This window comes from Lonchura striata, chromosome 6, assembly GCF_050655825.1.
Source record: "Lonchura striata isolate lonStrDom1 chromosome 6, ASM5065582v1, whole genome shotgun sequence".
NCBI classification, from domain to species: Eukaryota; Metazoa; Chordata; class Aves; order Passeriformes; family Estrildidae; genus Lonchura; species Lonchura striata.
In genome coordinates this window covers 22,795,767-22,821,263 of record NC_140708.1, presented here as the reverse complement: position 1 = coordinate 22,821,263, position 25,497 = coordinate 22,795,767, and the positions used below count along the sequence as shown (strand labels likewise).

Genomic DNA, 25,497 nt, shown 5'->3' with positions numbered 1-25,497 from the left:
GTTCACTGCCCAGCTGCGGTGGGGACAGTGTCTCCCAGCAATGTCACTGAATGTGGATAGAATCACAGAACTGCAAGGATTCAAAGGGACCTCTGGAGATACTTGGTAAATCATGAAGTTAAAGCAAATACAAGCTGAGGTTTGCCTTTACCCTGCAGACTGCAGGACTGGGCACTGCTCATGAAGTATATGCTCATTCTGTAATTTGAAACTACAAGCTATGGAGGCATTGACACACTTTCTGAAATAGAACATGGAGATGTAGGATGCTCATAGTCATGTGTGGAAATTGAATAAATGTGCTATAAAGATTATGAAGCTGTGGTCCAAAGGAGAGCTCATACTGGCAAGTGTTCCTCTCTCAGTTACTGTCTGTGGATTTGCTGAGCTGCTTCCCTGTCTGAGTCCAGTACAAATCAGCCATTCTATGCAGCCACAATGCTGCCCATAGCCCAATTAAAAGCCTTTCATTTTTAAAGGGTTAATCTGAATAAAAGACTCTTTTTTTCACTCAAAGCTCAGGCAGATGATTGGGTCTGCTATGCTCTTGGTGTAATAGAAGAATAGCACTGGGTTACACTGGATAGCTGTAGATCTTGCAGTCCATAGGTTAGGCTCCAGGAAGCCATAAAGGACAAAAGTTAATAGTCTAAGATGTTACAGAAAATAGAGCATTCAGAAAAGATTTTCAAGTAGCTTTTCATTTTTACCCGTTGTTTGTGGAATTTTTAAGTCTTTTGGTTTTCATCCTTAAAGAAGAAAATAAGTCACATGAATTTCTGATGCTTTATTTGATTTTATTTTAGCTTTAAGATACAGGTTTGTATAGATTATAGAATATGCTTCTTGGCACTGGAACATGACCAGAGAAGAACACAGATTAGCAGCTACTGGGAATGCTTTAAAATGTCACCTTTAATGTCTGACCTCAAGGAAGGAACAGGTCGGTTCTTTGTTCATGGTGAAGCACAAGGCAGGGAAACCAAGGGAAATTTTTGTGAGTAGATACTCAGTTTCATTATATGTTGGGCTTTATGAATAGATTTCACTTAACTGTTGCATTTTAAGTGTTTTTAAATTTGTGAGAGAACCATTAGAACAATAAAAAGAAATATTCCCTCAATCCACCATTCTTCTGTTACCCCACCCATGAATGGACAGGACATTCTTTTGAGTGATCATCTTTCTCCACTACTTTATAAGAGCAAGTCTCCTTGTTGAAAATGCTTTCACATTTCTCTTCATCATAGTCAACTGGTCTCATATAGCTGTGGTTGGGAAAAGAAAAAGAGGTGATGAGACCAAGAAATAAGAAGCTTCCACTTCAGGTGGTATCTGCACCTTTGATATGAAGAGGCTGTACTGAAGAGACTTTTGGGAGCAGAAAAGGGAACTTGCACAAAGGTCCTAGCTCGAATGTTACCTAGCCTGCTGTGTAAGCAGGATGAAGGGAGGGTTGTAGTTTTCTGGTCTGATTTACACCCAAGGGATGTTTGTTGTGCTTATTTGCTATTCCAATATCACTGCTTCTTCTCTTCATCCATGGTATGGAATTAATATTGCATGAGTAGTTGGGTATCACTATGGGAAAAATTACAACCAAGGTACCTTGAGCTGCTTCTCAGAGGAAAGTGAGGCAATGTGTGGCTTTGGGAAGATCTGAACTAGGATCAATAGAAATTTCTGAGAGTGTTCTCTCTTGAATCAATAACTTGCCTGATGTTTTAGCTCTGAGAAGAATTAAATTCTCCTTTTATTTTAAATCAATAATTATTTGTTAAATACAACCTCTGTTTTTCAGAAGAATTTCTTGCATGTTCAGTGAGGATGGTGTTGGATTAATGCATAACTTTGTCATAGGACATGAGTGGGAGAAGGATTGTTGTAATTTCTCAGGAACTCCTGTGTGAAGGGAAGTATTTTGTGTTGTATCACGGCAGCAGAGGAAAAATCCCACTGCTGCTCTGAGCTCACCTAGTGCAGCAGCCAATTCCAGTCTGGGAACAGGAGCAATCATTGCAGTCCTCAGTCCTCCAGTGGGAATCAAATTCATGGACATTTCCTTCCTCGTCGAGGCAGCCTGAAAATGTAGTGTATCAGCAACTTTCAGTGTCAGACCATTGCACTAACAACTGTTGCATGTACAAAATGGGTGGGATCTTTGCTGGCTTTTTGCATTAGCATCCCTATCTGCCAAACTCAGAGGTTCCCCAACAGAGTAGGGTGTGCTACCCTAATGCATGGAGAAGAGAGACCTGTGTCCTTCTGTCTCCTGAGGTTCTTAGCAGGTAAGGGGCTTCCTGGAGTAGTTAATCTTCAAGTATGGAATTTGAAGAACCTAGCAGAAAGACAATTAGACATGGACCTGGCCAGAATTAAAAAAGGGTTTGACTTTCCTATTAACACCATCTCTTGTTGATGCCTCCTTTAAAGCAAAACTACATCCTATCAAAAAGCTTCTCCCAGTCCTCAGCTGCAGGAAGAAAGCAAATGCTGGATGTAAAGTTCCTGTTCAACAGCCACAGAATAGACCATAGGCCTCCTAAATAACTGATCTGGAAAGCAGAATCTTATGAGAGCAGAACAAGAGAGAGTGGTGAGGCTTCTAGGTTGTGTCTTTGCCTATAAATGTTCTTTACTTTGGTGATGTTAAGTCATTTCTTCAAGTAGTAGCACCTTCTTTCCCAGGTAAAGCTGTATTTTAGACCACTTAGGGTTTTTTTTTTTTTGCATATTGGCACACATCAACTCTTGTTGTGTTGATAGCATGCTTTTCTTTTGGGAAATTTTTCCTGCAGCTCCACTCATCTGTAGACTGACAGACTAGCTGTGTTCAGGAAGGGCAGATGCAGACTCAAGGGATGCAGCCATTCTGCTTTTAGGAATTTGCTTTGGGATACAAAAACAAGACGCGAGTAAACTTTGTGGTGCTGAATCTGAATTTTGTAACAAGTCTGTTTCCTGTTTTATACTGACTACATACACACACAGGTCCTTCTCCCTTCTCTGATTTCTAGATGTGATTCCATAGTGAAAATATGAGTTAGTACTTCATGCAGATGACTAAACAAAAACTGTGCTACTTCCCTGGAAAAAGATAATTTGTAATTTGGTCTGTGTTCAGCTCCCCAAATAACTTGTTCTTTTAATAACATATTGCTCTCTACACCCCATTTCCTTCCCGTTTCCCTTTGATTCCTCTCCACTGTTTCCACTTATTTCTAAATTGTGATGAATTGCACAGAATGGACAAATCAAGCAGTGATTCTGATTATGTCTGTCAAGTTGAGGGCAGTTGACTTCTTACCTACAACAACACCATTAGACATCCCTGGCTCGAATGGCAAAAAGACACAAGAAGCATCAGACAGTGGCGTGCTGATGGCAAGAGCAAGAAGGCAGACCAAGATGGTGTTCTGAACAAGAAAACAATTCATATCAATCCTTCAGTAACTATTAAGATGTCTTGGTGGTAAATAACAGGAAAATACATTGTGGTTTCAAATTAAAATCCATTTGTCTTTTGCTGTTTAGATGCTTTAACACACTCATCAGGAATATGAAACCATTTTGAAGAAGCAGATGCAGAGCATCACATGGGAGGGGAAAAAATGTCTGTCTTTCCAGGTTTTTAAAATCAAGCATTGACTGCCAGACCCAGCTACTGCTTGTGAAAAATGCGTGTTCTATTCCTTTCCATTACCCATTACATTTTCTAGTCTTTTTTTTCTCTATAGGCTCAGTCCCCAGCTGTTTTTTCCACTAACCTCACAGTTGCAAAAACTTCTTTACTGCAGTCTGAAGAACTACAGAATGTTTCACCCTAATATTGAAGGATTAGCAACAAATGAAATAACTTTAGGTGAAGTTAAATACTCAAGCCTTGGCTCTGTATCTTACTTGCAGATGTCACTTACAACCTAGATAATTCGATATTCTGTGACCATGGTTAGTGAGTTTTTTCTGAAAATTCAGCTGAAGTTTCAATATTAGTTTGAAATGTTTGAAGGGCAAGAGAAGCAAGGTAGACCAGGAATAAAAATCACATACACATACTGTATGCAAGTGTGTCGTTTTAGAGTAGGACTGGTGACTTATAAAAAGAAGTCACTCCTGACAGATAAGAGGAGAAAAATTTAGCATTTTATTTTGCAGAAGTGAGGTTAAAACTCAGAAAACTGCAACAGAGTGACAAAGGAGTAAAAATCAAGATACCTTTTTTTTAGTTCAGCAGTGTTCAGATGTTATCCAGACTTTTCATTCCAAGTTCTTACCTGCCTTTGACTCTCTTTGACTCTTGCTCTCATAACACAGAATTTGTACATTCTCCAAGTTTCTTAATGTGCCAAGTACTGAGATAAATCCAACAGAAACTCCTTTAAAATCTATAGCAACATACCATGTTATTTTACAGTACAAGATGTAAGGACTCACCATTCTTGCAGAATTATGAGACTTCCCGAAGGGAGATGGCCTGTACAAAGCTCATCTTCTCAGAGACCTTATATAGAGAGGGAATTTGTGGTAACAGCCCTTGAGCAAACTGACCACGATGGCTAACACCAATGAAGTTTCTGTGGAATGACTTCATGGGGTGGACATTAAGATGAGGTGATTACTCACAGGAAGAAAGGTTTGTTCTAACAGACAAACCTGTTTTCCTATTTCTGGAGAAACAGGTGTGGCTTTTGTGCCACACCAGAGTTGGGAGGCAGTTACAAGGAAGCACTTTTCAAACCCAGAAGGAGTATTTAGCACTTGTCCTGAGAAAACCATTAGAGACATGATGGTTGCCAATCACAACAAAATTGCATGCTTAGTTTCAACCATCTAGGGTTTAAAACATGGGTCTAAGATACCATTATCTTCCTTCTTCAGCTTTTCATCATGTACAAGATCCATATGCTCATGTTTTCTATGAAGAAATAGGCATATATTTGGCATATATTTTATTTTTTAATTCTTATAGCCAGTGAGAAACTGTTCCTTTTCTGCAGAGGCTGGATATGTCAGGGGCAGACACACTTTCCAAGGACAATAATTTGATAGCAAAGAGGTCCAGTATGGTCCTTTTTGCTTAGCTTTCACCTACTAGGTTCAAGTATTTCAAACTTTGTGGCTCTTCTTGGTGATGAAGTTTATCCCTTATTACCAGAGCTGCACAGGTTGCAATACCTAAATTAATAACTCTGACTGCATAATTGTGGTGATTTCTTGTGTGGTTTTGGGAGTAGAGGCTGAACTCCAAGTCTACTCCACATCTTCTACTCAAACTCCAGAGTTGAAAGGTAGCTCAGGAAGTCCACGAGAGAAGGCTAGAATTAGTGCAATGCAGGTCACAGTGAGACCACTACTTCCAGTGACATCTCAGCTGGCTTTCAACTCAGTAAGTTGGGTAAATTGGTTTTTCTTTGGTTACTAGACTATCGCTTTTCAGGATGACAGAAGAGATTGTGCTTGCAGGTTTTTGATAAAGCTGTGACAATCAGCTTGTCTGTAGTAAGTTAGACTTGGCAGTGCTCACTTATGCCCTGCCTTGAAATGGAGGATAACTACCATATCCCTGACTCCTAATCAGTGGACATATCAGCCCTGGGAATTTCTTGAAATCAACAGTCCACATATCCCCTTTGAATCTCTCAGAAATATGTATGAAACCAATTGAACAGCATTGTGGTTTGGGATACTGTTGGTGTTTCAGACCATGTTCATTTTCCAATTAAAGGAGAGGGAGAAAGGCACTGCAAGATAGTGAAGTACTACACCCTGATCCTAGGCCAAAGCTGCCTTTTGTGCTGGTTGCAGTCAAGATGGAGAGAGTTCACAGTCTGCCTTCTCACATCCTGCTCCTGTGCTGCCTGACCTAATTGGTGAACATCTGTGAGATGCCTAAGCTGTGCCCCAGCTTTTCAAGCTGGCTCTTTGTAACTTTTAGGTATTGAGAAGTAACAATTTCCTCTCGGCTGATGATGCTGTGGGAAGCAGCATAGAATCCTGTTCAAGGTATTGGCTCCTCCATGTCCTCAGTGGCGATCTGGAACAAATGTTCCATGATATTTTGGAAAAAAAGACCATCAAATTGCACTGCATTTATTCTAAAATTACTGAGCTATTAAAAAAAATTAATAGCTTCTTGTGTGTTACATACTTGACATGCAATATTTTGATTCTCAGGCACCCTGCAGCAGTTCTTATATGTGAATAAAAATTACCAGTCAGGTGGAAATTTGTGATGCATATGTACTGGAATGAACCTTAGGGAATTTGTCACAGCCAAAATGAAAGAATACACAACTTTCTGGGTTGGTGTTAAGTGACAAAGGATGCACTTGTTGCTCAGCTCTGAAAACACTAAATATCCAACCAACATGCTTGTGTATTTCCTTTCTCAGCCTTCCAGACTACCCAGCTGCACCCAGTGCAGGACCTCCTCCTGCTTTCTAGGTGCAAGATATGCAAAGAACTATGCAAGCTATGGAGGGAACTTGCTAACAGTTTTCTTTGGACCACAGCAGAGAGTGACCTGCCTAAGCCTGAGCAGTGTTAAGGGACAATGAAGAAGCCTTTTTGCATGATCTGTGAATTCAAAGGAACCCAACAAAATGCTATGGTGCTGAAAACACTTACAGCAGCAAACTCTATGAGGATAGTCCATTCATGTATTGAGTATTTGGATCCTTTGTGACCCACATAACATCACATTTCTTCATATTGTTTGTGTACAGGATGATAGGTGCCTTGTGTGGGTGGGGAACAAGTTTGTTTAACAGAGATTTGTTGAAATCTTATGTTGGCCTCCCAACTGGTTAATTTCTTACTAAAAACATTCTAAGAAAATCATTGCTCTGCCTATTTCTGTGCCTTCTTTCCACTTATTCTGGTGGATAGAATATCCTCTTTCTTTCTAAGGCAGAAAGAAATCTTGGAGACTTTCTGGAAGATTTACCATGCTATTTTACTCTGGTCCTTCTTCAGCTGGAGTTTTTGGTTACATCTGGATAACAACAGAGATAATCTGAGTAATGCAAGATGACCAACTCATTTTGTTCTTGCCTGTTTTAGTGCAAGGCAATCAACAGAGAGAAATACAGCATGATTTCAGAGCAGTTATTAAAACAGCCCAATAATCTAGCTAATATCTATGGACAATTCAAAGCTAGGAGAGGTGTGCTGAAATGAAAGCAGTCCAAGAACTTTTTTCTTAGACCAGCATTTCAGTACTACTCTCACATTCTTGAGAGGAATCAAGAATGTGAGATTTCTGTGTGGGAGAGTAAATGCAGAACCCATTACAACAGTTTGTGTATCCAGTCACTTAATCCAGTAGTTTATCATTGCTATTAGAGGGGAAGAACAAGAGGAAGCATGAGACATTTCAGCTCACAGATCATAAGTAAACATGATTTTACAAATAAACTCTTCTACGTATAATGTACATTGGCTTTACTTTATTAAAGTCTGTCCCATTTGTGTGTGAGAAAGGACAACTGTGTTAAGGAAAGGCACATGCAAACACTGGAATATACAGTGTACTGTTTACACAAGATCATATGGTAAAGGTGGGGACATATTTTGGTGGGGACACTTTTCTTAAGTCTAAGGTTCATATACCTGCAAACCTCAAAGCCTAGGCCCTCAGATCTCTCCCAGGACAGGAATTATCAAAGAATTGTACTAATTTTATAGCAAGGTACACAGGCAGTGTGAGTGATTTGTCCCAGGTAACAGAGGACAGTAACAGAGCAGTAACCTGCTCTCTCCCAGGTGGCAGAGCAGAAACTTGAATTGAGACCTCAATTCAACATGGGGAGACCCAAGCTTGAGACAATAATATAATTTCTTCTCTGAACTGAACACACCTGCCTTCTTCCATGTGTAGCCAAGTCCCCATCCATGAGTCCAATTTCAGTTTTAATTCAATGCAGTTTCAGTGGGATGAGAAACACCTTATTTTTTATCTTGGTGCAAATGTATTTTTAAAACGTGATAATTTCTCAGCTAGCCTGAAAAATCCTATCAGATCATGATCCCAGGAAAGAGGATCAGTGCTAAGCAAGGGACATTGAGACAGACAAAAAGATCTATAGGGACAATCACAGATACCAGACCAAGCTTGCAATGAGGACACCTCCATCTCTGAAGTGTGGGTAGAACTGAGGGAGATGGCCACAGATGCTGTACCAGCAAGAACAAAAGTCCAGAGGCAGTAAATCAAAATGAATAGGAGTGGCAGATTTGGCAAAAAAGGTATCTCCAGCTTATGGGAAAAGCTAAATATCCTGTACTTCTACCTTCTGTCTCAAGATGTGTAGTAAAAAAAAAAGTCTTAGAAATCTTCAGTGAACCAGAAAAATGACAGAAAAGTTTATTCCACAAATTCAAAAAACTGCTGTGATTCCAAACACAGCTTTTTATCTTTACCTGCAGCTGATTAAGCAAATAAAGAGCATATGTCTGTAAAAAGACTTTCTGTAGAGCCGTGACTTAAGGAATTAGCTATAGGAAGGGTGGCAGGTTGGAGCATTGCTGTAGTTCTGTAGTTCTGTCCACTAGTGCCTCTGCTTTTGTGGAACTTACAAGGTGCAACAGTGGACACTGCTCTGGCCACACTGGCATTGAGAGCATGCCTTTGGTCCTCCAAGTGGTAGAAAATTATCTGCTCTTATGTCTTGAACACAAGCTGCCCATGTGTACACAAAATGAAAGAAGGCTTAATTTCAATTTCATACTTCAGCATCCTTTGTGTTTATTTCTGGGGAAATTCAGTTAATTTTGTGTATATCCCACCTACACTATACTTCAGTTCTATTAAGAGAGCATGAGCTTTTTTCCATTTTTAGAACTGTAAATTGCTGATTTCATGAAGACTAAATGCCATGGTTGGAAGTTATTGCTGCAGGACTCGGACTGGGATGGTGAAGGCAACCACAGAATTCTTCAGCCAAATCCAAAGGATATCTTGGCTTTTGGGACCTCTTCTCTTTTTTCTTTTCTGTTTTCCTCTGTAATGTAAAAAATCCTGCTTCCTGCCATTTCTTGTCCCACACCCTTCCTGTCTGATTGAGAGGGGCAGGAAATAGAACAGAACACCATGAGAGATTTTGTGACTTGCATCTCTGGCAGGTTTCACCAGAATTATACTTAGGCTGTTTAGTTTGTAATAATGTATGCACTATGCAGTCATGTGAAGAAGTAAGCCCAGGAAACCCTGCTCTAAAACCCCCACAATGTCTTAGAATAATTCTTGAAAGTAATTTATCACTTTCTGAGAGCAAACTTGAGCTAGGAGAATTGCTTTCCCTCTCCTTGAGAAAGCAAAAAGGAATGGCCACCTGAAAAGGGGTAGAAAATACAACAAATTTCATGTAATTTTTTTTCATAAAATGACAGCTAGCATTTTATTTTTGAAATACTTAGAATGTGAAATATGCTTTAGATTAAATATGTGGTATTGCCATGATTCTCTGATCATATAGGTGTCAACAGATTGAATTTGAGTGCTATAAAATCTTAAATTCTAGAAGACTTTAGAAGCTGACGATAATGGATTGTTTCTAAGAAGCTTTTGTATGGTATAACCTGTGGATATGAAAATGGGAAAAACTTGTCCTCCAGTGTTTTACCAACATAAAAATATTTCTCCTTTGGGGAGGAAGTTCTGATGGGATTTCTGAGGAAGTTACCAAAATTCAACAACTTTTTCTTTAGTCTCATTGCTGTGACGAATGGAAAACAGAAGTAGTACCTCTCTCTTTCTGCCTTACACAATTCATTAATTTTTGGTGGTACATAAATAATAAAAAAAATTCATAACAGAGGATGAGTGATGTATTAGTCTGCTTTCCTGCACATGGATAATCTCATGAATAAAAAGTCCCAAACCAGTAAAAATAACCTGTGCAAATGTTCTTGAGCATTTCCCCACTCTGAGCAAGGGAGGTTAAAGACTCCCGAGTTTCATTGCTAAATTAGTTTTATTTAGAGGGGAAAAAAAAGGGAAGCTTCAATACTGGCAGCTACTATGATAATAGAAAAACCAATATAATTGGACACTGAGACTAAAAAAATATCTTTTTGAAAACATTTATATGCAATTTCTGGGTCTCAGTGAACACAGTCTATTCTCTGGAGCCTATGAGACAAGGCTCTACATTTCCTTGGCCTCGTAAACCCATCAGAATTCATTTTCTTTCTTGTCCAGTGTCAGCTCTTGTTTATGCTGAGCTGTTCAGATTCTGCTTTAAGTACAAGTGGTGGAGGTGGTACTTTTGCAGTGGAAGATGGGCTTTCCCACCCACAGATAACTTCTGGAAGAATGTGATAATCACAAAAATGTGCTGGTTCCTCCCAGTCCCAGAACCATAAAAAATATATTCTCAAGAGATTCAAAGCCTGTGATAAATTTCTTGTTTTGGTCATTAATTTACACTTCTGCTGGTGCTGTCAACAAATCAAAAATCTTCTTGCACTGAGAAAGTCATCTTCATCTGTAAGAAAACTGGCACCAGATTCTACAGAAATTCTTGGGACCTTAAATACAGATTGAACAAAGGAAACTAGTAGAATAAAATCCTACTTAATTTAAAAGTTAAAAAAACATCTGTAAATCACTTATAAGAAAAAGTCTTAACTAAAATTAAGAACATGAATATGACCTTTTAATAGAAATGTGACACTCTGATTATGCATCTTGTATGCTGAATTAGGACAATTAGGAGGTTAAAAATGAGATACTGAAGTGCTCACTTTTATGAGATTTTCCGTATCATCATGCTTCTCTGTGATGGCAAAGCATCTGAAGGAAGGAGAGGAATTCCTCAGTGCAGAGGTTTGGAGCAGGTGTTAGCCTGCACGGGAATAGCCAGAACGACACGGCTTGGTGGGGTCATCCTTCTGCACCACATCATAGTCACAGCGCTCCTTGTTGAACACCAGTTTACACTCATTTTCATTGTAAGAAATGGTATTATAAGAGCTGTCAGTGGCAAAGAGAAGGCAAATGTTAGCTTGAGAGCTTTCACTAGTTCTGTGACATGGGTGAGAAGAGGCTCTCTGCCTTTTATCCCCAGCAATGGAAAGCTGTGGTCATCCTACAGGCAGTGATGATACCAAGAAGTTCAAACTTACAGGGTACAGCATTCCATTCCACTTTCGTGGCAGTAGCATTGGAAGCAATCTTCTGTCCTCTCAATGTGTCCAAAGGGATACAGTTTTCCTTTCCTCATACAGCCTGCATAAGACAGCAGGAAAACAGAACAGGTTCTTTTAGCCTCCACCTAAACGCAGAAGAGTTTAAAAAATATTTCAGTTTTTCTGAAAATATAATTCCAGGCAATAATAAAGTACAAGGAATTGGGCTTTATCAACTCCTGAATAAGCTCCATGTGCTGGAATAGCAGTAGCAACCTACCACCAATTGCAATAACATTGCTGCAACCATACGCAGCCCAGGGGAAGAACTTTTTCCCCTCCTTTTGGCATATTTGGCTGCTGGAGTTCCCTATTTGTGTTTTTCCAACATCTTCCCCCTCCCTTCCTGTATTTTGAGCCCTTCCTGGCAGCTCCACATAGAGCCAAGTTACCACAGAGCAATCAGGTCAGAGGATCTTCCTTGTTTCTACCTCTGTAGGGCCACCCTGGTTCTCGATCTGAAGTAATGCAGTTTGCATCGCTCAGGGTCACTGTGATGCCCATTGCAACAAGGAAAGCCAGAAAGCTCTTCTGTAGAGAGAAAGAAGGAAATGGTAATTTCTCCCCTGTTTATGAATCAACATCTGCTGCCTCCTCTGTAGAACCTATGCCATTCCTGAGATGCTCATCAAACGTACTTCTTGATGTATGTGCCTTTGGGATTATGTGAGCACAAATTACAGGAGAACCAGGCCATAGGACTTTGTCAGTCTATCATTACTTAACTGTTGATCTAGATTCTGCAAACACCTTTGGAGGCTTGAAGAGCTAGAACAGGACACAATTTGAGGAATCAAAAGTGAAGAACAGAAATTAATACATGCATAACTTATACACACTTTTGTCTTTGTAAAATGACAGTATTTTAAACTGTACTTCAGATTTACAAGTTTTAAAAGCATGGTCCTGAATGATTGCAAAACTCACAAACATTTCTGAGGAAAGGGTAACAGTAAATGAAAGATTAAGAGCTATCTGTACAGTTTCTTGCAAAGAATTACAATGCAAAGAATACAATTCAAAGTAATCGTCACACAGGTGTCTTCCTGTCTTTCCATCTTACAGGTTTGAAATATGGTATACCCACATTTAAAATGTGTAACTAGATGATTCTCTTCAATGTTGCAGTTTTAAAGCAAATACCTATCTGTATCCCCATTACAAAAAACCCCAAAACTAATCTAAACCTTTGACTTACCATTGTGGGGTGTTTGGCTTCCAAAGAGCTTTAAGTTTCCAGAGAAAGCTGAAGTTCTTTATGTGGAATCAGAGAGCAAATATTTTATGCTGCCTTTATGTTGTGCAATTCAAATCTAGGTGGAGGGGGGAAAGCCTGCTCAATGCAAATGCAGTTATTTTGTAATACTCAAAGAAATCTGTGAAATTTTTCCAGCTGGCAATGAGAAAAATGTTTGGTTTTGTAGAGCACTGACCTGGGTAAATTGCTGAGTCCAGAACTTTGCATTCCTTGGAAGCATTATGATTAAAAGAACTGCCTTTCTGATGGAATACAAATATTGATAGCTAAGCTGTAGACAGTATTATCCAGCTAGGTGATTTTTAGGTGGGGCAGAAATGCATGCAAAATCCTGTCTGCTATCAGGGGGCTGGAACATGCTGGGTAGTGCATTAGGTGTTAATAGCAATTGGAGCTTTTGCCAGATCTTTGCATACTCACTTTTAGTGCTGTGGTGTGCACTGAAAGATAACCAAAGGTGCTTGGCCACTACCAGGATCAAAACCCCTTAATATTGAGACCTCAGCCTGAGCTGGATCCCATTACAACATCTCTCTCATCTCCACTATAATAAGAGATATGGTAATAAGCTAATTTTCATTAATTTTACGAAGTGTGGGAACTCAAAATGTCTCTCAGACATTTTTAGAGGTTCCAGGCTGTGGTCAGACGCAGTCTGGACCCCGGCAGGCAGCTGGATTTAGCTGTGATTTTGAGTTTGAACCATGGAATGAATTACCAACTTTGAAGTTGGAACAAGCAGTCACAAAATGCTAGATAGTATAACAAATGCAGTCACAAAGTAGAGGGAAAAATTTTTTGGTAGTGTACAGGGGGGTTTTAGTGCATGTACAGGGGGGTTTTTACTTTGTACATGGGGGTCAGAAGTTCTAAGATGGAGGAAAGTGGGCTGAACCCATCCTTCTTCTTTCTTCTTCCTTACCTCCATGTTCTTGGTGATGTTGGCACTCACAGATTGGTTTAGAATAGAAAAACACTTGGCAACGTAGGTAATAGGTATTGGGGAATAATTGTAAACATGTTATACGTAATATATCTTATAAAAGACAGCAGCAGCCCTGGGCGGGGAGAGAGAAGAAGAAGACACCAGACAGTGAGGGTGTCAGGAGTGTGTGCCTCTCCGCCTGGGCCACTGACCAAAGGGCCGCAGCCCGAGAACCTAATCTGTTAGATAACTAGCAATAAATCATCTTGAGACCGAACAAGAAGAGACTGCGGAGTTTTTCTTTGGGAACAGGGGTTGGAGGAGAAGCTCTACCACCACACGAGACCCCAAACCAATCCCGGGGTTCTCACAAGGAGGAATCTTTTGTCACTTAAATTGTGACTCTTTGCTAGTGAAAAAATCTGGAATTCTGAAATACTTCAGTTTCATATGACACAGTTCCAGGCTACAACAAGCTGGATATTAATCTTGATGTCTGCACATCTCAATGCTTCAAATTAAAAAGTAATCCATTAGGAAACTCCTAGTTTTGTTATTCATTATAGTCTTTGGTTTTAGAAATGAAATTGTAATAAACCCATAAATTCTGAAAGCCATATTTTCTCAAGGAGCAGTTCTGTGAGCTACTTAGTTAGGAAGTCTTCTCCATGCTAAAAATAGTACTTCCCTCAGAAGCTGTGGCTGTTTTTTCCTCCAAGCAGGAACATTCCTTCAGGTGCATCAGCTGAGGCTGTGTTATGTGTAATTTTTACATGAAGCACAAAAGCAGAAAAGTCATTCAGGACAAGTTTCAAAACTGTTCCTCTCCTGCAGAACACAAAAACCTTTCAGGCAAAACTCACCCTAGAACATTAGGTAACGGGAGAATGTTTGTTTTCACATGCTCGATTTAGTGGAGTGATAGGATGGAACCAGTGAATGGGAGTCAAGATTTTAATATGGAATTTGTGAATGTCTATAATGGAAAAAGCTGAGCTGACTCTTTATTCTGGCCCCTCACATTTTTCATCTTTATATGAAGCAGTTGTACAGAAACACAGAGCTATTGACTGATATCCAGCCTGCAGTACAGAGAACTTTAAATGGTGAAGTATGCAATACCAATGCCTGCAAAATACCAGGATTTTTCCCCCAAACCAAGGTGTGATACTTGCAGGTCTTAGAAACCTTTGAAAAAAGTTCATAAGCAAATTACCAAAGCCAGAGGAAATACACCACGTTAAATCTTTCTGATTTTAACAATGGTTCACAGAGTTTGAGACAGATTGTCTTGTGAAGGAAATACCCCTGCTGAATAAATGCAGAGGCAGCATTTAACAGGGTTTTGTTGTCTGGTCTCATATATGTGGGCAGATTTAGGACACTAGGCATTGCCAGGGGGGAGATTTGATTTCCAAGCCCTGCTTTGAAGCTGAACTTCATTTCCCTATGGATGTGGGCAATAGTTGTACTGAAGAGAGAGAAGATGCCTGCATTATTAGTACCTCAAACTCTGCTGCCATGAGGAAGCATGTCTCCAGGGGCTGATCTGGATCTCTTTTTCAGAGTGTACAAGAACCACTAAAGCAGCACAGTGTGTGCAGACTTTCAGGATCAGGGCTTGGCAGAGGACAAGCCAGAGTACCAGAATTTAAAGTTTAACATTGCTTTACTTCAGGTCTGGTCAGAGTGGGCAATGGACATGAACAGTCACTGCCAATGTTGGGTGATGACATTGATGAAAATAAGGGAAAAATGGGAGAAAGAGGATGATGATCTCTCATCCTCACTTACTTTTCTGACGTGTTAGCAGCACAGGTCTTACCGAAAGTTCATGCATCCTAAATTGGAGCCATTTTACTGCATGTCCCAAATAGAGCATCACTTCAGAATGGTAATGGATTTTGACAACTGGCTAGAAGAGAACCTGTAAAGCATGACAGTGGCTTCTGCCAGGGTACTGGTGCACAGTGTGTCAGGGTAGAGAGCCAAATGCATTTCTTTCCCAAAGAAAGTATCATTTCCCATGTCACTGCAGAAAACAAAACATCAATATGAAGCACTTATGGATGTTTCATCACAATTTATTATAGTCAACAAATGCAGTAATGACACAAATGAGACATTCTATCTGATTATACATCTTGTATGCTGAATTAGGCCAATTAGGAGGTTAAAAATGAGATACTAAAGTGCTCACTTTTATGAGATTTTCCGTATCATCATGCTTCTCTGTGATGGCAAAGCATCTGAAGGAAGGAGAGGAATTCCTCAGTGCAGAGGTTTGGAGCAGGTGTTAGCCTGCACGGGAATAGTCGAAACTACATGGCTTGGTGGGGTCGTCCTTCTGCACCACATCATAATCACAGAGCTCTTTGTTGAACACCAGTTTACACTCATTTTCATTGTAAGAAATGGTATTATAAGAGCTGTCAGTGGCAAAGAGAAGGCAAATGTTAGCTTGAGAGCTTTCACTAGTTCTGTGACATGGGTGAGAAGAGGCTCTCTGCCTTTTATCCCCAGCAATGGAAAGCTGTGGTCATCCTACAGGCAGTGATGATACCAAGAAGTTCAAACTTACAGGGTACAGCATTCCATTCCACTTTCGTGGCAGTAGCATTGGAAGCAATCTTCTGTCCTCTCAATATATCCAAGGGGATACACTTTTCCATCCCTCATACAGCCTGCATAAGACAGCAGGAAAACAGAACAGATTCTTTTAGCCTCCACCTAAACGCGGAAGAGTTTGAAAATAATTTCAGTTTTTCTGAAAATATAATTCCAGGCAATAATAAAGTACAAGGAATTGGGCTTTACTCTATCAACTCCTGAATAAGCTCCATGTGCTGGAATAGCAGTAGCAACCTACCACCAATTGCAATAACATTGCTGCAACCATACGCAGCCCAGGGGAAGACTTTTTTCCCCTTCTTTGGCACATTGCTGCTGGAGTTCCCTATTTGTGTTTTTCCAACATCTTCCCCCTCCCTTCCTGTATTTTGAGCCCTTCCTGGCAGCTCCACATAGAGCCAAGTTACCACAGAGCAATCAGGTCAGAGGATCTTCCTTGTTTCTACCTCTGTAGGGCCACCCTGGTTCTCGATCTGAAGTAAAGCAGCTTGCATCGCTCAGGGTCACTGTGATGCCCATTGCAACAAGGAAAGCCAGAAAGCTCTTCTGTAGAGAGAAAGAAGGAAATGGTAATTTCTCCCCTGTTTATGAATCAACATCTGCTGCCTCCTCTGTAGAACCTATGCCATTCCTGAGATGCTCATCAAACGTACTTCTTGATGTATGTGCCTTTGGGATTACGTGAGCACAAATTACAGGAGAACCAGGCCATAGGACTTTGTCAGTCTATCATTACTTAACTGTTGATCTAGATTCTGCAAACACCTTTGGAGGCTTGAAGAGCTAGAACAGGACACAATTTGAGGAATCAAAGGTGAAGAACAGAAAAAAATACATGCATAACTTATACACATTTTTTTTCTTTGTAAAATGACAGTATTTTAAACTGTACTTCAGATTTACAAGTTTTAAAAGCATGGTCCTGAATGTTTGCAAAACTCACAAACATTTCTGAGGAAAGGGTAACAGTAAATGAAAGATTAAGAGCTATCTGTACAGTTTCTTGCAAAGAATTACAATGCAAAGAATACAATTCAAAGTAATCGTCACACAGGTGTCTTTCTGTCTTTCCATCTTACAGGTTTGAAATACGGTATACCCACATTTAAAATGTGTGACTAGATGATTCTCTTCAATGTTGCAGTTTTAAAGCAAATACCTATCTGTATCCCCATTCCAAAAAACCCCAAAACTAATCTAAACCTTTGACTTACCATTGTGGGGTGTTTGGCTTCCAAAGAGCTTTAAGTTTCCAGAGAAAGCTGAAGTTCTTTATGTGGAATCAGAGAGCAAATATTTTATGCTGCCTTTATGTTGTGCAATTCAAATCTAGGTGGAGGTGGAAAAGCCTGCTCAATAAAAATGCAGTTATTTTGTAATACGCAAAGAAATCTGTGAAATTTTTCCAGCTGGCAATGAGAAAAATGTTTGGTTTTGTAGAGCACTGACCTGGGTAAATTGCTGAGTCCAGAACTTTGCATTCCTTGGAAGCATTATGATTAAAAGAACTGCCTTTCTGATGGAATACAAATATTGATAGCTAAGCTGTAGACAGTATTATCCAGCTAGGTGATTTTTAGGTGGGGCAGAAATGCATGCAAAATCCTGTCTGCTATCAGGGGGCTGGAACATGCTGGGTAGTGCATTAGGTGTTAATAGCAAATGGAGCTTTTGCCAGATCTTTGCATACTCACTTTTAGTGCTGTGGTGTGCACTGAAAGATAACCAAAGGTACTTGGCCACTACCAGGATCAAAACCCCTTAACCTCAGCTGGAGCTGGATCCCATTACAACATCTCTCTCGTCTCCACTATAATAAGGTAATAAACTAATTTTCATGAATTTTAGGAGGAATCTTTTGTCACTTAAATTGTGACTCTTTGCTAGTGAAAAAATCTGGAATTCTGAAATACTTCAGTTTCATATGACACAGTTCCAGGCTACAACAAGCTGGATATTAATCTTGATGTCTGCACATCTCAATGCTTCAAATTAAAAAGTAATCCATTAGGAAACTCCTAGTTTTGTTATTCATTATAGTCTTTGGTTTTAGAAATGAAATTGTAATAAACCCATAAATTCTGAAAGCCATATTTTCTCAAGGAGCAGTTCTGTGAGCTACTTAGTTAGGAAGTCTTCTCCATGCTAAAAATAGTACTTCCCTCAGAAGCTGTGGCTGTTTTTTCCTCCAAGCAGGAACATTCCTTCAGGTGCATCAGCTGAGGCTGTGTTATGTGTAATTTTTACATGAAGCACAAAAGCAGAAAAGTCATTCAGGACAAGTTTCAAAACTGTTCCTCTCCTGCAGAACACAAAAACCTTTCAGGCAAAACTCACCCTAGAACATTAGGTAACGGGAGAATGTTTGTTTTCACATGCTCGATTTAGTGGAGTGATAGGATGGAACCAGTGAATGGGAGTCAAGATTTTAATATGGAATTTGTGAATGTCTATAATGGAAAAAGCTGAGCTGACTCTTTATTCTGGCCCCTCACATTTTTCATCTTTATATGAAGCAGTTGTACAGAAACACAGAGCTATTGACTGATATCCAGCCTGCAGTACAGAGAACTTTAAATGGTGAAGTATGCAATACCAATGCCTGCAAAATACCAGGATTTTTCCCCCAAACCAAGGTGTGATACTTGCAGGTCTTAGAAACCTTTGAAAAAAGTTCATAAGCAAATTACCAAAGCCAGAGGAAATACACCACGTTAAATCTTTCTGATTTTAACAATGGTTCACAGAGTTTGAGACAGATTGTCTTGTGAAGGAAATACCCCTGCTGAATAAATGCAGAGGCAGCATTTAACAGGGTTTTGTTGTCTGGTCTCATATATGTGGGCAGATTTAGGACACTAGGCATTGCCAGGGGGGAGATTTGATTTCCAAGCCCTGCTTTGAAGCTGAACTTCATTTCCCTATGGATGTGGGCAATAGTTGTACTGAAGAGAGAGAAGATGCCTGCATTATTAGTACCTCAAACTCTGCTGCCATGAGGAAGCATGTCTCCAGGGGCTGATCTGGATCTCTTTTTCAGAGTGTACAAGAACCACTAAAGCAGCACAGTGTGTGCAGACTTTCAGGATCAGGGCTTGGCAGAGGACAAGCCAGAGTACCAGAATTTAAAGTTTAACATTGCTTTACTTCAGGTCTGGTCAGAGTGGGCAATGGACATGAACAGTCACTGCCAATGTTGGGTGATGACATTGATGAAAATAAGGGAAAAATGGGAGAAAGAGGATGATGATCTCTCATCCTCACTTACTTTTCTGACGTGTTAGCAGCACAGGTCTTACCGAAAGTTCATGCATCCTAAATTGGAGCCATTTTACTGCATGTCCCAAATAGAGCATCACTTCAGAATGGTAATGGATTTTGACAACTGGCTAGAAGAGAACCTGTAAAGCATGACAGTGGCTTCTGCCAGGGTACTGGTGCACAGTGTGTCAGGGTAGAGAGCCAAATGCATTTCTTTCCCAAAGAAAGTATCATTTCCCATGTCACTGCAGAAAACAAAACATCAATATGAAGCACTTATGGATGTTTCATCACAATTTATTATAGTCAACAAATGCAGTAATGACACAAATGAGACATTCTATCTGATTATACATCTTGTATGCTGAATTAGGCCAATTAGGAGGTTAAAAATGAGATACTAAAGTGCTCACTTTTATGAGATTTTCTGTATCATCATGCTTCTCTGTGATGGCAAAGCATCTGAAGGAAGGAGAGGAATTCCTCAGTGCAGAGGTTTGGAGCAGGTGTTAGCCCACACGGGAATAGACAAAACACTCCTTTGAGGGGTCGTCCTTCTGCACCACATCATAGTCACAGCGCTCCTTGTTGAAAACTACTTTACATTTCTTTTCATCGAAAGCAACAGGAGTGTGAGTGCTGTCATTGGCAAAGAGAAAGGAAATGTTTTCTTGAGAGCAATAGAAGTGTCAATACTTTAGTGATTATAGTTTGAACTACTGCTGAGTAAGAGAGGTCTGAAACTTTGGCTAAGGGCAGCTGAGCTAGCTTGAGTAGCACACAGCTGCAGCTTCCAGAGCCTGAAATGATGCCCTGTGCACTGCACTGTGAAGATGTTCCAGGATGCTCAGGACTAGCAAAGGTATTTCTATCATAGCACTTTGCAGTGACATAAGCATGGTTTTGGCATCTTTTCTCTTTTTTCCTTTAATTTTCATTACTTCCAGTTTGCATAGGATGTGGTGGCTGCTCCCTGATTGACTGTGCCACCTAAATTAAGACAAGGATCATCACTGAGGTATTTTCGGCCTTTGAGAAAGCAGGAGGAGGAAAGGAGAGTGCTGGAGAAATACTTCAGAGCAAAGCCTTGTCATTCTATGTTTGGCATGTTAACTGGTGAAAAGCATTTCAGGAAAGGGATCCAGATCATCATAGGCTCTTTAGGGAAACTTCACTTAACTCACTCCTCCCTACCCCCACTTTCTCAGCTAATGAAAGACAGCTGCAGTGAAAGAGGGTTCACAAGTTCCTTAAAAATTTAAGGCAAACACCAGCTGGATGTGCCTGGAAAGGCTGAGTCCACTCCCAGTCAGCAGAAAATGAGCTAAGGCAAACACAGCTAAGCACCCAAACAATCAAGAGCTATAAGTGGCTTTCACTAACTCTGTGACATGGGTGAGAAAAGGCTCTCTCCTGCCCTTACAAACCCATTTATCCCCAGCAATGGAAAACTGTGGTCATTCTACAGGCAGTGATGGGACCAAGAATTTCAAACTTACAGAGAACAGCATGACACTCCATCTTCGCTGCAGTTGCATGTGTAGCAATCTTCTGTCCTCTCAATGTGTCCAAAGGGATACAGTTTTCCATTTATCATACAGCCTGCATAAGACAGCAGCAAACCAGAACATGTTCCTTAGGCCTCCACCTAAAAAGGAGGTGTCATCTCCTGAATAAGCTCCATGTGCTGGAATAGCAGTAGCAACCTACCACCAATTGCAATAACATTGCTGCAGCCATACGCAGCCCAGGGGAAGACTTTCTTTTTCCCCTCCTTTTGGCATATTGCTGCTGGAGTTCCCTATATGTGTTTTTCCAATGTCTTCCCCCACCCTTGTATTTTGAGCCCTTCCTGGCAGCTCCACATAGGGCCAAGTTATCACAGAGCAATCAGGTCAGAGGACCTTCCTTGTTCTTACCATTTTTGGCCTCCTCTGGCTTGTGAATTTTCCTCCAGCAGTCTGCATCACTCAGGGTCACTATGATGCCCATTGTGACAAGGAATGCCAGAAAGCTCTTCTGTAAAAGAAACACAGAGCTTGTGCCATGCATTTTAATCCACATTGATTAGCTCTCTTTTCAAAAGCTGTCATTGAACCTGAAGCAAAATTAGAAGTAGCCTTATATGTACATGAAAATAGTGGAAATGTACACTTGAGTGTACTATTACTTGCACTAAAATGCAGTACTCCCTGCATTTTTCATTTAGGTGGGGAGATACAAAATGGCATGATATTACCGTGTCAGCAGTATCACTCCCTGCAAAATAGTTTCTAGAAATCACACAAAACTTCAATAGTAGTATAAACTTGAAAGCCCTGCCAAGCTCTTGTCAGTGCTTTATTTATTGCCTTTGAGTCAGCTTTAGCTATTTCTCTAGCAAATCTTTGTTGAGCATCCCACTGCTTCCCTTCTGGGTACAGCAATTGCTTCACATTTTGCAATGGAGAGGAGATCTCAGATCTAAATCTATTCCAGTAGGTTTTTTGACACAGGTAGCTGATCAGGGGAGAGAGAGATAAATGTGTGTCTTTAGGCAAAATTTGAATGCTGTACATTGTACTTAGCATCACCTGAGCCATCCATGCAGACACAGGCTGGGATTTGACACAGGACACACCTCCTTTTTTTCTAGTGGGGACAACAGCTAAGCATCAGTAAGAGGCCTTCAGATATGTCCCCTGTGGCCTGCTGAAAATCCAGAACTTTTTTTTGAAAAAGCCTGCATGACTTTGTAATGATTGTTTTACTGGAGTAGAGGGACTAGAGAAGCAGGAGAGAGCACAGGTTTATTTTAATGGGTTGCTCCAGCTGAATAACTGAAAGGAAAAGTTTTGCAATAGCCAGAGGCTGAGAAGCAGTGGAGGAAATTATTTAAATTTTCTTAATAGCACTTGCAGACTAACAGGAAAGGATTTGAAATGAGTAGATCTTTCCAAGTTACTGTTCTGAATTTCAGAAGATATTGGTGAGACTGTTGCTGTTTGAAACTGGGTTTAAAGCAGCAGCGAGAGTCTTGGTTTACTTGAATCACAATGCCATAAGATATTGAAAGATTATAAGTCTCAGGAAGAAGGTGAGCCAAGGAGAAACTCCTCTGTCTGCTCTGGAAAAAAATTGATATTTTAATCCTTGATGTCCTGCTTTGTTATGGGACTGAGTGATATTTAAGAAATAGTGAAAGGAAGGAAGAGGGTTTATGGAGTGGTCTGGGAAGGGTGTAATGCTTCATTTTCATTGTGGTTCTGTGATGTGGAGTTCCTGAGGCTTTAGGCTACAACAGAGACAATTGTCATGCTGAGCACCAAGGCCAGAATGAAAGAAGTTAAAGACTGAAACTCCTAAAATGTGCTATTCCATGGTGCCTGCATCAGGTGTTTGCAACAACAGAGATACCCCATGCCATGTCACTCAAGTCTTTATAGAAAATACAAAAATCCTTCATGTGTTGTGCTGTCTTCTGTTAATATTTTATCCCTTCTTCCCTCCAACATTTTCCTTATCAGGCTACTCCTGGAAATGCCAGTCACATGAGCTTGGGCATGCTCTTCTCACTAAAGATCAAAGTTTAGAACCTTCCACCAAAACTAAAGAGAAACATAAGGGGAAGTCTGTGGTGTTCAGTGAGGAGTCTGAATGTGCTTTAGGCTGCAACAAGCAAATGATTTGTCAGCTAAGTAACAGAAACTTGGCAATAAAGCTTAAACAGAGAAAGAAGGAAATGGTAATTTCTCCCCTGTTTATGAATCAACATCTATTATAGAAACTGCTGCCTCCTCTGTAGAACCTATGCCATTCCTGAGATGCTCATCAAACGTACTTCTTGATGTCTGTGCCTTTGGGATTACGTGAGCACAAATTACAGGAGAACCAGGCCATAGGACTTTGTCAGTCTATTTATCATTACCTAACTGTTGATTTAGATTCTGCAAACACCTTTGGAGGCTTGAAGAGCTAGAACAGGACACAATTTGAGGAATCAAAAGTGAAGAACAGAAAAAATACATGGACAAAATATACACACTTTTTTTCTTTGTAAAATGACAGTATTTTAAACTGTACTTCAGATTTACAAGTTTTAAAAGCATGGTCGTGAATGATTGCAAAACTCTGAATGTTTTCACAAATATTTCTGAGGAAAGGATAACAGCCGGTGAAAGACTAAGAGATTTCTTGCAAAGAATTACAATGCAAAGAATACAATTCACAGTAATCTTCACAGAAGAGTCTTCCTGTTTTAAAGCAAATACCTATCTGTATCCCCATTACAAAAAACCCCAAACCTAATCTAAACCTTTGACTTACCATTGTGGGGTGTTTGGCTTCCAAAGAGCTTTAAGTTTCCAGAGAAAGCTGAAGTTCTTTATGTGGAATCAGAGAGCAAATATTTTATGCTGCCTTTATGTTGTGCAATTCAAATCTAGGTGGAGGGGGGAAAGCCTGCTCAATGCAAATGCAGTTATTTTGTAATACTCAAAGAAATCTGTGAAATTTTTCCAGCTGGCAATGAGAAAAATGTTTGGTTTTGTAGAGCACTGACCTGGGTAAATTGCTGAGTCCAGAACTTTGCATTCCTTGGAAGCATTATGATTAAAAGAACTGCCTTTCTGATGGAATACAAATATTGATAGCTAAGCTGTAGACAGTATTATCCAGCTAGGTGATTTTTAGGTGGGGCAGAAATGCATGCAAAATCCTGTCTGCTATCAGGGGGCTGGAACATGCTGGGTAGTGCATTAGGTGTTAATAGCAAATGGAGCTTTTGCCAGATCTTTGCATACTCACTGTTAGTGCTGTGGTGTGCACTGAAAGATAACCAAAGGTGCTTGGCCACTACCAGGATCAAAACCCCTTAATATTGAGACCTCAGCTGGAGCTGGATCCCATTACAACATCTCTTTCTCCTCCACCAAAAGAAAAAATTCTCCTCATATCAAAACCCTGCTATTACTCCTGTGGAACTGTTCCGTCTTTAACCTGATTAATTATAGTAGAGTATGTGATCTCTTTTAAATATTCACTTTCCCAAGAAGTGATAAACTTCAGAGTTTTGATCACATACTCTGTTTTCTCTTGCTCCAACAACCTCTTTTCAGAAAGCACTATCCACTTATCCATTTAAAATGCTTCATTACAGATACAGCCAAACAATTTGAAACTCATTCCTGTCGAAGGCCTATCATCGTCTGCAGGAAATTTAGCCTATAATTATAAGGTTTAGAGACTGAAAAAATAAGCTGAATCATTTGGGACTTTTTTTAAAGAGTAAATTAAATACATAGTTATATGCTTTTTAATCGTGGCAAGAAAAATTGTCATTTTTTCCTATGCACTATGTATTGCTGCATACTGTAATAACTTATGTGACCCAAAGAATTCAGCAGGAGCAAAAGAAATTAAAGTACATCACAACAGAATTCCATGACCTCCATGGAGGATATGCTAAAGCTGAAGTCTGTGCAGGTTTGATAATTCTTCAGTAAGAAAGACATAATTGATGAAAAGTTCCTAAGCATTCAATTGTCCGACTAAACACCTGGCTTTTTGGGGTTTTTTTTTCTGATACAGTTACTACATTTTAAAACTTCATTTTAGTGAGTGTCATATTTTCATTGAAAAAAATCAGTAAATATCCTTTCACATCCTTTGCTTCTGAATGGTACTTTATCATCCTGCTCTTCCTCTTGTCCATGTTTACAGAATATTGAATCAGCTTACAACTTTTCTCACCTGAGAATAGCAATTTTCATCTTCAGTTCTGTAGCACAAATTTATTTTCATTCATGCCACCCATCTCTGCACAGTCTCCAACCTGACAGTATCTCATTTCAAATATGAATATAAAACAAGGTATAAAAGCATGAAAGCATTGTGGGAACAACCTCAGATACTTTGAAGGACATGATGCCTTTCCTGTATATGTATCCAGACTCCTCATCAGCTGTCTTAAGCACCACATTGTTCTAGATAGAAGACACTTGCTTTCCATCCCTAATTCTTCTCAGGGTCACTGTTGTTAATACAAGTTTTATGCTTTACAGAGTTGTTAAAAAATCCTATTCCTCCAAAATGAAAAAGACCGCAAAAAACTATCTAAAGCATGAACTAAGTAAACACAGTTTATTTCACCATTAAGACGACCAGACTTATTTTTTTATTTGGCACATTAATTATCGTTTACAAACTCTATCAGCGATGATTGTGTATCTTTCCTCTTGATATAAGGCTTTCA

General features: G+C 39.8%; 4 protein-coding genes across 4 annotated transcripts; all 4 read right to left on the bottom strand.

Moving 5' to 3' along the window:
• Nucleotides 1-776: 776 nt before the first annotated feature.
• Nucleotides 777-4,594, bottom strand: LOC116183117 (beta-microseminoprotein-like). Its single transcript, XM_021539035.4, has 4 exons — nt 4,435-4,594; nt 3,308-3,416; nt 1,975-2,080; nt 777-1,268 (listed from the first exon to the last, which is right to left on the bottom strand). Exons 1-4 carry the CDS (start codon nt 4,435-4,437, stop codon nt 1,139-1,141), a joined length of 348 nt encoding a protein of 115 aa, XP_021394710.2. The 5' UTR covers nt 4,438-4,594; the 3' UTR covers nt 777-1,138.
• A 5,475-nt stretch (nt 4,595-10,069) lies between these two features.
• LOC144246602 (beta-microseminoprotein-like) lies at nt 10,070-19,413 on the bottom strand. Its single transcript, XM_077784621.2, has 5 exons — nt 17,771-19,413; nt 12,389-12,948; nt 11,622-11,721; nt 11,128-11,230; nt 10,070-10,975 (listed from the first exon to the last, which is right to left on the bottom strand). Exons 2-5 carry the CDS (start codon nt 12,389-12,391, stop codon nt 10,843-10,845), a joined length of 339 nt encoding a protein of 112 aa, XP_077640747.2. The 5' UTR covers nt 12,392-12,948; nt 17,771-19,413; the 3' UTR covers nt 10,070-10,842.
• On the bottom strand, nt 15,437-17,371 carry LOC110475131 (beta-microseminoprotein). Its single transcript, XM_077784618.2, has 4 exons — nt 17,219-17,371; nt 16,451-16,550; nt 15,955-16,057; nt 15,437-15,802 (listed from the first exon to the last, which is right to left on the bottom strand). The coding sequence occupies exons 1-4, from the start codon at nt 17,219-17,221 to the stop codon at nt 15,670-15,672; spliced, it is 339 nt and encodes a 112-aa protein (XP_077640744.2). The 5' UTR covers nt 17,222-17,371; the 3' UTR covers nt 15,437-15,669.
• Nucleotides 19,414-19,541: 128 nt separating the features above from the next.
• On the bottom strand, nt 19,542-23,722 carry LOC146767051 (beta-microseminoprotein-like). The gene is made up of 4 exons (XM_085583636.1): nt 23,571-23,722; nt 21,185-21,284; nt 20,765-20,867; nt 19,542-19,904 (listed from the first exon to the last, which is right to left on the bottom strand). The coding sequence occupies exons 1-4, from the start codon at nt 23,571-23,573 to the stop codon at nt 19,775-19,777; spliced, it is 336 nt and encodes a 111-aa protein (XP_085439762.1). The 5' UTR covers nt 23,574-23,722; the 3' UTR covers nt 19,542-19,774.
• Nucleotides 23,723-25,497: the final 1,775 nt, after the last annotated feature.